The 12,996-nt window shown below is 40.7% G+C and overlaps 1 protein-coding gene across 2 annotated transcripts in view; it reads left to right on the top strand.

Annotated features, from left to right (window-relative positions):
* Nucleotides 1-12,996, top strand: part of ASTN2 (astrotactin 2) — a 647,867-nt gene that overhangs the window by 552,945 nt on the left and 81,926 nt on the right. For both annotated transcript variants that reach the window (XM_075835546.1, XM_075835545.1), the window contains 2 exons: nt 2,259-2,392; nt 7,158-7,306. In XM_075835546.1, coding sequence (XP_075691661.1) covers nt 2,259-2,392; nt 7,158-7,306 — 283 coding nt within the window. The remainder of the gene's footprint in view (nt 1-2,258; nt 2,393-7,157; nt 7,307-12,996) is intronic.

Below are 12,996 nucleotides of genomic sequence, written 5' to 3'. Positions count from 1 at the left end.
TGCATACTTTTGATGAGAAATGTTGCTATTAAATTACAGATAAAAAAATAAATAAATTGGGGAGTTTTAGAGCCAATATCACACTGTGAGCAATGTAGTCTAAACTAAACTTATATCAGCTGTTTCTCTGTTCATAAAACATTATACAGTTGGCAAGTTACCTTGATTGAGATCTGCTGTTAAACCAAATGAACGCCCCAGCTTCCTTTTAGCGATTTATTTAATAGTAAATGTTTCTAATGTTGTACATAAATATTACAAATGGCATATAAAAGCATTCTAGTTAAATATTTCATTTACTTCAAATTAAATGTTAATGACATGAATATTAATTTAATGTGGATGTGCTCTTTAAATAGTTTATTCTAATGCATTTATAGTTTGATTAGCTGTCTTGTAAGATTTCTATAAGGCAGATTCAGAATTATTTAAAAGAAAGAAGGAATGAATATTCAAAAACTGGTATCTTATTGTTAGTTTATAGGCGTTGTCTCACCTAAGACAACCCATTTTTGTTTGCCCTATTAGGGTATATGGACATCATAAAGAGACGTCATCTATGTACTTTCTTTTAGTGTACTCTCTCTAACAAAGCAATTGATTTGAATGGCCGCCATGTAATGCTACATTTCTCCTGCAGCAGCCACTCTAGAGGACTTGTCCAAATAAAGCCAGACTCCTTGGGATCAGCTGACCACTGGGCTCCAATTTAAAATGAGGTTGTTTTCATGAAAGAACCCCTTTAATCAAATTTTCTAGGTCTTATTTAGGAAAAAGTTGTCAGAAAAGTGAAAAAAATATTTTTCTTATTTTTTTCATGTTCTGTTTTAAGGTAGCTTGTTCAATCAATAATATTTACCCCAAAAATGAATTCTCTCTTTCCCCCGTATATTGCAATGCCTTATACTGTATTGTGTACATTGTGTAATATATGACGTTGCTATAGCGCAGAGAACTAAGACCCTATTTTCATTTTTACATCTATCTCCCGCCCTTAACTTTAGACACAGCCTCTGTAAATGGATGATAATAAAACAGGTACAGATACACAGAACAGACAAAAATGGTTGTAGCGGCGGTAATTGTTCTACATTTGGGGTAGCGTACATTCTGCGCGACAGGAATGTGATGTTTAAATACCTGAGCACCTGATGGCCATGCAAAATGCGTTTATGTCACATAGAATATCTAATTTTGAGTTTAGACAGGTATGTACTTTTGGGGGGAGGTTTTTTTCCAATTTCTTTGTTTTTCATTAGTATTATTTTGTTCTAATGGCACACATTTCTTTTTTTTATTTATTTTTTGACATTTTACTATATTTATTTATTAACACTACAGCATCTAGACCAGGGAATGTATGTTACTGTCAGACATGGACACCCTTAGGGTATGTTCACACGCAGTGGTTTCAGATGTGATTTGGGCGTTTAACGCCTGGAATTACGCCTGCAAAACGGCTCCATTACGCCTACAAACATCTGCCCATTGCTTGCAATGGGTTTTACGGTGTTCTGTTCCCACGAGGCTTAATTTTACGCGTCGCTGTCATAATACGGCGCATAAAATGACGGCTTGTCAAAAGAAGTGCAGGACACTTCTTGTGACGTTTTTGTAGGCATTTTTCATTGACTCCATTAAAAAACAGCTCCAAAAACGGACGTAAAATACGCCGCAAAAAACGCGAGTTGCTACAAAAACCTCTGAAAATCAGGAGCTGTTTTCGCTCGAAAACAGCTCCGTATTTTCAGACGTTTTTAGTCTAGCGTGTGAACATACCTTAGGGGTATGTTCACACACTTAACAAAAACCGGCTGAAAATACGGAGCTGTTTTCAAGGGAAAACAGCCTCTGATTTTCAGCCGTTTTTTAAGCAACTAGCATTTTTTTGCAGCCGTTTTTCTATTGAGTCAATGAAAAACGGCTCCAATAATGGCTCAACAAGTGACATGCACGTCTTTTTACGCGCCGGTATTTGAAAATGAGGCGTAAAATAGCGGCCTGTCGGAACAGAACGCCGTATTTCCCATTGAAATCAATGCTGCTGGGAACCCAAGCGATCAGCTCTAATGTTCCATTCCCCTGCAGCACCACCACAGGGTAAATTCAAAATTGCACGTTGTATGTCGAAATCAATGGGCTGGTCCTCCATTGACATTAGCTGCTTTAGCCAATAGATAATGGTTTGCAAATCAAGACTGCTTTATATTACATCTGAATGCCCTAATATTTAAAAATGGGTGTCTTCCTGTTCACAGGTGCTTAAAAACGCCTTCATGAGCTTATATTGGTGTTCTGGAAAAGGTGAAGTCATTGAAGATTGGTGTCGATGTGATCTCACTGCTTTTGATGAGAATGGATTACCAAACTGCAGTCCCCTTCCATCACCTGTGTAAGTTATTATCAGCAGATTTTACAAACTGTAATGATGCCAGCCAGAGATTAAAGGGTTACCTACCTGTGCTTTAATGTGCAATTCTATATATGGCCAAAATGGTTTAAATTATGTTATAGTGTTCATGACATCATAAATATGACTTGTACCATTTTTGTGAACTTCCATTTGACATTCATGAAGCTTAAATTATTAAGCAACATTCTTGCAGTATACAATTAAGAATTTATCACCGAACACTCAATAACGCTGCATCAAAAGCATTCTGTGATTACAGGTGATAAGCTTAAAATGGGTTGTCCCACCATTGAATATATTCATTGTATAGATAATAAAAAATAACAATGTTTGGCATTTACATGCTTTTGAAAAAATGATCCAATGAAGAGTTATGGCAGTCACTTACCTAGTATGGCACCACAAGATGTTCAAAGTGTATAGCAATATTCATGTCCACCATGCATGTCCACCGAGGGCTGGTTGACACGCAAGCTTAAGGGTATGCTCACACGAGGGCGTTCGTAACGGCTGAAATTACGGGGATGTTTCAGCCTGAAAACATCCCCGTAATTTCAGCCGTAACGGCATGTGCAGGCGCTTGAACGCCGCGTCCATTACGGACGTAATTGGCGCTGCTATTCATTGGAGTCAATGAATAACCGCTCCAATTACGGCCAAAGAAGTGACAGGTCACTTCTTTGACGCGGGCGTCTCTTTACCCGCCGTCATCTGACAGCGGCGCGTAAATTACGCCTCGTGTGAACAGACAAACGTCTGCCCATTGCTTTCAATGGGCAGATGTTTGTCAGCGCTATTGAGGCGCTATTTTCGGACGTAATTCGGGGCAAAAACGCCCGAATTACGTCCGTAATTAGTGCGTGTGAACATACCCTAATAGCTCTAACTACAGTCAGGTCCCTGCATAGTAATCCTCTGTTTACTGCAGAACAGCCAATAGAAATAGCTTTCTGCCCTGCTTGTCAGGGAAGGAACAAAGCCCCTGCAGTAGCATGGCAGTATAGCTGAGAAGACTCCTTCTGCAGGGAGGGTAAGTAAAGACTACTAGGTCGGAAGCAGCTGATTCTACTTAGAGCACACCCCTCCCCATCAGCACAGATTAGCAGCAGCATTAACCCCTTGACGTATTATCACGTACATGCACGTGATAAGTGTCATAGGGAAGTATGGAGGCCGCTCATGGGCTGAGCGCCCTCCATACCCTGCGGGTGTTAGCTGTGTTTACAGCTGATAGCCCAAACTAACGGCCGGGAACAGAGATCATGCTGCTCCTGGCCGTTTAACCCCCTCAAATGCTGCAGTCAATTTCGACCGCAGCATCTGAGGCCTTATATAGAGGGGGCGCCCCTCTCAGACAGCTCATCGCCGCCCACACACCGCGATCGGGGGTGCCTGTGGTTGTCATGGCAGTACGGGCGCCTAATGAAGGCCCCCAAGTCTGCCTTTTGTCTGCCTCTGTTAAGCCGTGTCTCTAAGAAGGGTTTAGCAGAAGCCTGTGAAAATGACGATATACTGCAATACATTAGTATTGCAGTATATTGTACCAGCGATCTAATGGGGGGACCGGTAATTTTTTTAAAATAAAAAGTGATTAAAAAGTTGCACGTACCAAAAAATGGTACCAATAAAAACTACATCTTGTCCTGCAAAAAATAAGCCCTCACACCGCTCAATCCACGGAAAAATTAAAAAGTTATGTCTGTCAGAATGTTGTGAAACAAAACAATTTTGTTTTTTAACAAAAAGGTTTTTTCTTTTTAAAAGTAGTAATATATTTTTTTAAAAACTATATAAATTTGGTATCACCGTAATCGTATTGAGCCGTAGAATAAAGTTACGTTTTCGTTTTTACCGCACGGTGAAAGCCGTAAAAACGAAAACCAAAAAAAACAATGTAAGAATCGCAGTTTTTTTAAATTTCTACCCGCAAATAATTTTTTTTCAGTTTCCCAGTACATTATATGGAACTTTACATGGTGCCATTTGAAACTACAACTCCTCTCTCAAATAATAAGCCCTCACACCACTCCATTGACAGAAAAAAAAAAAAAAGTTCTGGCTCTTGGAACGTGTGGAGTGAAAAACTAAAAAATGAAAAATGGCTCTGTTGGTAAGGGATTAAGAAAGCAAAAAAAATGTAAAAAAAAGTTTAAGCTATAAACACTGCTGATTACTTTGCCATGGCCATTAACAGCATTTTAAGGGCAGATACAGACGAACGTTGCGTTTTTGCGCGCGCAAACAACGCGGCGTTTTGCGCGCGCAAAAACCATTTGACACCTGCGTGTGTCATCCGTGTCTGATGCGCGGCTGCGTGATTTTCGCGCAGCCGCCATCATAGAGATGAGGCTAGTCGACGGCCGTCACTGTCCAAGGTGCTGAAAGAGCTAACTCTTTCAGCACCCTCGACAGTGAATGCCGAACACATCCTATCGAAAAACCTGTTGAAAAAAAAGAAAAAGTTCGTACTTACTGAGAACTTCCCGGCCGTTGCCTTGGTGACGCGTCCTTGGTGACGCGTCCTTGGTGACGCGCCTCTCGACATCGGGCCCCACCTCCCTGGATGACGCGCCAGTCCATGTGACCGCTGCAGCCTGTGCTTGGTCTGTGATTGGCTGGAGCTGTCACTTGGACTGAATTGTCATCCCGGGAGGTCAGACTGGAGGAAGAAGCCGGGAGTTAGCGGTAAGTCAGAACTTCGTTTTTTTTTCTACAGGTTCATGTATATTGGGATCGGAAGTCACTGTCCATGGTGCTGAAACAGTTTAACTCTTTCAGCACCATGGACAGTGACTATCTCCTGACGTCGCGTACCGATAATTTTTTTGCCGGGTTCGGCCAAAACGAGTTCGGCCGAACCCGGTGAAGTTCGGTTCGCTTGTCCGGCTTCGCTCATCGCAAAGACACTCCGTTTGGATGGTCGGAAACAGAAAAGCACGTGGTGCTTTTCTGTTTACATTCATCCTTTTGACAGCTGGTGCGCTGTTTCAGTCGGTTCGCACGGAAGTGCTTCCGTGCAACCTGCGTGGTTTTCACGCACCCATTGACTTCAATGTGTGCGTGATGCGCGAAATACGCAGAGTTATTGAACCTGTCGCGCTTTTTGCGCAGCAGACAAACGCTGCGCAAAAAGCACGGACTGTCTGTACTGCCCCATAGACTTGTATTGGTCCATGCGTGCCGCGTGAAGACCGAATACACGCTCGTGTGAATCCCCCCTAAGGCTGGGTTCACACGACCTATTTTCAGGCGTAATCGAGGCGTATTATGCCTCGATTTACGCCTGAAAATACGGCTCCAATACGTCGGCAAACATCTGCCCATTCATTTGAATGGGTTTGCCGACGTACTGTGCCGACGACCTGTAATTTACGCGTCGTCGTTTGACAGCTGTCAAAAGACGACGCGTAAAATTACAGCCTCGTCAAAAGAAGTGCAGGACACTTCTTGGGACGTTTTTGGAGCCGTTTTCTCATAGACTCTATTGAAAACAGCTCCAAAAACGGCCGAAAAAAGCGCGCAAATACGCCGCGAAAAACGTGAGTTGCTCAAAAAACGTCTGAAAATCAGGTGCTGTTTTTTTTCCCTTGAAAACAGCTCCGTAACAGCACCTGATTTTCAGACGTTTTTTGAGCAACTCACGTTTTTCGCAGCGTTTTACAGGTCGTCGGCACAGTACGTCGGCAAACCCATTCAAATGAATGGGCAGATGTTTGCCGACGTATTGGAGCCGTATTTTCAGGCGTAAATGGAGGCATAATACGCCTCGTTTACGCCTGAAAATAGGTCGTGTGAACCCAGCCTAAGGGTATGTGCACACGTAGTGACCAAAAACGTCTGAAAATATGGAGCTGTTTTCAAGAGAAAACAGCCCCTGATTTTCAGACGTTTTTTGAGCAACTCGCGTTTTTCGCGGCGTTTTTCGCTGCGTTTTCGCAGCGTTTTTCACGGCCGTTTTTGGAGCTGTTTTCATTGGAGTCTATGAGAAAACGGCTCCAAAAACGTCCAAAGAAGTGTCCTGCACTTCTTTTGACGAGGCTGTACTTTTACGCGTCGTCTTTTGACAGCTGTCAAACGACGACGCGTAAATTACAGGTCGTCTGCACAGTACGTCGGCAAACCCATTCAAATGAATGGGCAGATGTTTGCCGACGTATTGTAGCCTTATTTTCAGACATAAAACGAGGCATAATACGCCTCGTTTACGTCTGAAAATAGGTCGTGTGAACCCAGCCTAAGGGCTTTTGGTATAAAAATGCGTTGACCCCTTTAGCTGCTATTCTACCGCTATATCCAGTTATGTTGTGTTTTTTGGACAGCACATTAGACCATTACATACCATTGACATGCAGCATTAGGCTCCTGATTTGAATTATACCAAAGGGGGCAACAAAACTCCAGCCATGAAGCAATAGGCCAAGTAAGCTAACGTAATAGGGTACTGAAGCATGTATCGCGCAGTATCATCTGTGATCTCCTGCCTTTAACGACAAGATTCACCACTGGGATCCAAATTCTAACTTGAAGGAACATCACAAAAGCCTCAGCTGAAGAAGCAGGAAAGTGGGACTAAGCCCATATCAATTCCATGGTTTTGTAATGAGATGTTTATAAAGATTTGGATGTAATGTTTAGGCTTCTTTTTACTTTTGCCAATGAATCACTCCTATAGGATTCCAACCTTACTCCACTATTTTTGTGCATTATACATTTGACATATTTTTAAGTTTATTTATTTTTGCAGGTTTCGTCTCTCTCCTAACATGGAGCCCTCTAGCACTGTGGTTGCTCTTGAATGGCTGGACGTCCAAGCTGCTATAGGAACCAAAGTTTCAGATTACATTCTCCATCATAAAAAAGTAGATGAATACACAGATACAGAGCTATACACTGGTATGGAAACTTCTATGCTATAATGAAATGAATAGTACTATGCTGTCATTTTTATAATAAACATAAATACAATAGTGATTCATCAAATTACAATGGCCTCAGGTTACAATATTTACAACATACAACGGTCTTTCCTGGGCTATCCAAACCTGAAACCGCATTATACATACAATGCTGCAGACCATTCCAATCTGCGCTGTATGCCATTGGCTGGAATGTCCACCCAATCAGCATGGGCATTTCACTGGCAAAATGTCTGTGAATCAAAGCATCACTTTTAGGGCACGTAAAGACAATTTAAGGGGCACTGATTGGTTGTCTAGTAGCACCTCTCTCTCTCTTCAGTACTGTACAGCACAGTGCTATATCTACTGTTACCTGCATATATTTCTATAATCTTCATTTTTTCCCCTATTTTGGTTGCCCTTTTTAAGAGCTTTGAAGCCAATTTCCATAAATGCCGTTTTACCATAAATGGTCTCAAGTTCCAATATTGTTAAGTTACAATGATCGTCCCAGAACAAATGAAAATCGGAACTTGGGGGAGCACTGGTATTATTTAGTCCTACTGTACTGTTTTATTTGTACCCTCTGACACACAAAAAGGAACTTATCCCTGCGAAACCTGTTCTCATACTGATCACAAACAGGGGATGGATCCCTAACACACAGCAGGACTTTAAGATGTCTAGGACATTCACATATTCTAAAACATTTGAACTATGTTAACATTTTAAGCTTTTATGTTAAAGACTAAGTACACCGTTGCAGCTGTTTTTTATATTGTATTACATGTATAATGTGAAAAAAAAATTATAGTTGGTTTTATAAAAAATGTTGAACCGTTTGGCTGCTGAAGCTGGCATATATTAATATACCTTGCAAGCTACCCGATGCCGTACAGTGTCATTTCTGTCAGCCAGGCTCACGTTTGGCTCAGTCTGCTGCCCCTCATGTCTTTTCTTGAATGTGAATCTAAGTTTAATTCTGATAATTTTTGATCAAATCAAATATGATCAGAATTAAGCTTAGATTTGCATTCAGGTTAAGACAGATTTATTAATAAAAAACAATTACAAATTATTCAATTTTTTTTTCACACGAAACATGCAATGCATTAAACCGTTAGTGACCGTCCCATAGTGTTTTTACGGCGGCCACTAACAGGCTTTATTCCGATGCAAAATACTTTTTACGGCGCTGCATCGGAATAAATAAACAGAGCAGGGAACCGTTAAATGTCCCTGCTCTCAGCTACCAGAGGTAGCTAAGGGCTGGGGGCCTCCCTGCTCGAAAGGGTGAGATCGATATTAGTATCGATCTCACCCGTTTAACCCCTCAGATGCAGCGCTCAATAGCGAGCTCCGCATCTGAGTTGTTTTGGAGAGAGGGAGGGAGCTCCCTCTCATCCCACCGACCCCCAGGTCTACCTGTAGTGAATGCCTGCTAGGTCATGCCTCTGGTATTGCAGTGTATTATAGTATTGCAGTGTATTATAAATGCAATCAGATAATCGCATAGTGAAGTCCCCTAGTGGGACTAGTAAAAAAGTAAAAGAAAAGTTTAATAAAAAGTGAAAACAAAAAATTAAAAACCCACTTTTCCCCCTTACAAACTGCTTTATTATTAAAAAACTAAATAAATTAAAAAAGTTACATATATTTGGTATCGCCGCGTCCGTAACGACCCCAACTATAAACGTATTACATCATTTAACCCGCACGGTGAACGTCGTAAAAAATAATTTGATAAAAAGTGATCAAAAAGTTGCATGTACTCCAAAATGGTACCGATAGAAACTACAAGTCGTCCCGCAAAAAAAAAATACAATTGCATCGGCGAATAAGTAAAAAAGTTATGGCTCTTCAAATATGGAGACACAAAAACAAATAATTGTGAAAAAAAAAAGTGTTTTCACTGTGTAAAAGTAGTAAAACATACAAAAACTATACAAATTTGGTATAGTTGCAATCACAGCAACCCACTGAATAAAGTTATTGTGTTATTTATACCCCACGGTAAACGGCGTAAATTTAGGACGCAAAAAAGTGTGGCAAAATTGCAGTTTTTTTTCTATTCCCCCCTAAAAAAAGTTAATAAAAGTTAATCAATAAATTCTATGTACCCCAAAATGGTTCTAGTAAAAATTACAACTTGTCCCGCAAACAAGACCTTATACAGCTATGTCGACGCAAAAATAAAAAAGTTATAGCTCTTTGAATGAGACGATGGAAAAACTTTAAAAATGGCTTGGTCATTAAGGTCTAAAATAGGCTGGTCATTAAGGGGTTAAAGAAACCAGGACTATAGCCTTTAAAAGCTACGTAAACCTTTGGAAGGAAATTATTATTATTTTTTAAAAATAAATAATGTGTTATGTGTTTTTAAGCAACCTTCAAATTAACTTTTATTAAATACATGTTTTACTTTGTACGATACAGCTTTAATGAATCTTGTATACATAAAAGCTGTATTGTTCATCTGAACAGACGGCTCGACTGAAAGCTGAGCCTACGTGTACCTGACACGAGGATCCAGTTAATTTTGATCACATCTAAGTTCACAACTTAGATGTGATCAATATTAGCTGGATCCTGTGTGTCAGAGACACGCAGCACACGCTCTCAGTCAAGCCGTCAGTTCAGCTGAACAGACGGAATCGACTGAGAGAGAACGATACCATTGAAAACGACAGATTCGTTCTGGCTCTCAGAAAATGGCAATGCAAAATGTGCAGAGTGTTCCAAAAGTAAGATTGGGCACAATTTATCTGTGCGACACCGGCCACTCATCTATGAATAATTATTTATTTACCGTATTATTATACCCTCTTATTATTCCCTGATGTACAGCTCACAGTTTACATATGCCCTCACATTACAAAATTAAATATCAGCAATACCCCAAACAGAACTACTACCAAGCATAATCTGCACGCCAATAGCTAAATGGCGCTCCCTCCCTTCTGAACCCTACGGCATGCCCAAACAACAGATTACGTCCACATATATGGCATCGCCATACCCGGGATAACCCGCTTAAAATGTTATGAGGTATTTGTCTTCGGTGGCATAAACTGGGCACAACATATTGTGCGCTAAAATGGCATATGAGCGGAAAGTTGCAATTTTCACTTTGCACCATCTGCTGCGCATTAATTTTTCATGAAAAAAACCTGCGGGGTCAAAATGCTGACTATACCCCTTAAAATGCATGTAAAACTGACAGGCATTTGTTAGGCCGAATGGGCATTTACTAACGGTAGACCTGGGGGCCTTTGTTAGGCCCCCAGGCTGCCATAGAAACCACCGACACCCTGCGATTGCATCACGGGGTGCCGGTGGGGTGATAGCTCCCTCTAAAACCACTCAGATGCGGTGATCGCTATTGACTGCCGCATCTAAGGGGTTAAACATGATCGAAGACCACTGCTAGTGATCTCTGATCGATACCCTGAAGCCTGGGCTTCAGGAGCACCCCGCCCGATGCTGGAAAACTTCATCTGAAGTGCCAACGTGAAAAGGCCGCGCTTCAGAACTACTCCGAACAGCCGATGTAGAAACACTACACTGGTCGTTAAGGGGTTAAATGTGTGTCTGATATAGGGAATTTAGTCTTTGTACAATTGAATATGTTGGCTCTATACGAATAATAGGAAATAAACAATACTTACGTCTGGATGGGATTCCCAGGCCTCTTTGCTTTACCACCCCTAAAGAGACCACTCTGACATTTGCTACTTTACTCCTCTGTACTCTCAATAAGTGATGATCTAGTGATTAAAAATGAGATTCACCCTAGATTATCCAGGAGATGAATAAGACCTCATGCTAAGGGCATGAGGCAAAACGAAAACACACAAAGTCCCTGTGACTCCGTACTAATTCTACATTAGAAGCAAGAATGGGAAGAACAGTTCTGTAATACGGATCATGTATCTATTTTCTTTTGGTCACTTTTATATGGAAATTTTTTTTGTAAATTGGGGGTATTGAGGGTCTCATAGAGGTCTACGGAGACCATAATATAGCTCTGTACAACTCAGGTTGTACGAATCTGTGCATGAACCCTAAGGCCAATTTCACATGGCAGTATTTTAGTCAGTATTTTGCATCAGTATTTGGAAGCCGAATCCAGGAATGGATACAAAGCGCGGAAGAGGAACAAATCTTTCTATTAAACTTTTCTATTTATTTTCCGTTACTAGTTTTGGCATACAAATACTGATGCAATACACTAACCTTAATAAGGCCAAGTGAAAGAGAACCAAGTCTGTTCTGCTGTGAATGTAAAATCTAGTGAATCAATTATCCCATTTTAGACAGATGAGTTAATATATTAAAATGTTCTTCACTAATTCTCCAAAATAAGCCAACCTGGCAAGTTATTGTTACCGCCTCGACACTCTATTATGTCAATGCTATTTCTAGTGTTATATATCCATGATTCAGTAACGCAGAATGTAGAATGACATGAAATTTGCATAAAGCCGTTTGAGCTGTGCACCGCTACACAATTTATCAGCCTTACCTTAAACGCCTTTTTGATATTGAGATTGTGTTATTTTATAGTACAATTTTTTATTGAAATAAACTTTTTTTTTTAATGCTTAGATTGCTGTAAACAAGTAATAGTGGATTGCCCCTTTAGTTCTGCAGTTCAGCCTCTCATGTTTATGTCCAACAGTTAAATCTGTGGCCAAGAGAGGGGGCTCCTACATCAGATATTCCGTCACGCAAAACGAATACTTTGTTCCTTGCCATCTGATCTCTATTCCTCAGTTTATGTGTTTCCAGAGCAGCTGAGATATTAGCCATGGAGAGAAGAGGAGGCACCTGGAAAGGGTAGAAAAGCTGCATGCATAGCTGCAAGGTGTAAAGAATGTGAAGCAAAAAAATACCACGAATAAAAAGAAGGCCTGATCCACAGGGGAAAATAGTTGAATGGCCGTCAGTCCTAAGACATTTCATCTATAGGTTTAGAGGTGTTGAATGGTTTGTATTGTTACACCCCGCATATTTTATTCTATAATAAATTATTAATGCCTACAGTAAAACGGCACAGTTATTCCACAATTCATGTCCCCCTTCCCCTTTTTTATGAGCAGGACCTCCCCTGTGAGATAGAGCAGTAGGGAGGGGTCATGTTGCACACAGAATTGCTGACTAGATTTCCTTCATAGCTTCTAAGGCCAGGCACAGTCTGAGGGGACTCATTCCATCCCTGTTTTAAAAAGCAAACATAGCGCTGGGGGTTTTACTAAAGGAGAAAGTCACATAAGGACACCAAGTGAAACCAGAGCCAAGGAGAATTAGTAGCAGAAGGGGGAAGGGTCCTTCAATAATGGACAAACGCGTCTGATGCAGAGCATACATACAGCCCTCGGTGAACTGTTATTAGCACTACTTAGTATGCAGGCGGCACAAATCTATTTATTTCAACACATGTGCTCACTCTTAATGGAGACAAACAAATGGAGAAGGCAGTTTTCCTCCCCATAAATTTTACATCAAAATATAAAAATAGTATCATTAAATAAAACGGCTGCTTGCATCGATTTGCAGATTTATCTGTGAATTTTCAATGTTAGAACCAAATTGGATATTTTTATAAAAGTGCAAATGTTCTGTATTATAAGACTAAAGACATTTACGTTGTACTGCATGTCGAAGATATCAGTAAATAAGTAT

Source organism: Rhinoderma darwinii, chromosome 8, assembly GCF_050947455.1.
Source record: "Rhinoderma darwinii isolate aRhiDar2 chromosome 8, aRhiDar2.hap1, whole genome shotgun sequence".
In the NCBI taxonomy this organism is placed as follows: domain Eukaryota; kingdom Metazoa; phylum Chordata; class Amphibia; order Anura; family Rhinodermatidae; genus Rhinoderma; species Rhinoderma darwinii.
The sequence above is the reverse complement of the archived record's forward strand: the minus strand, read 5'-3'. Positions and strand labels throughout refer to the sequence as shown.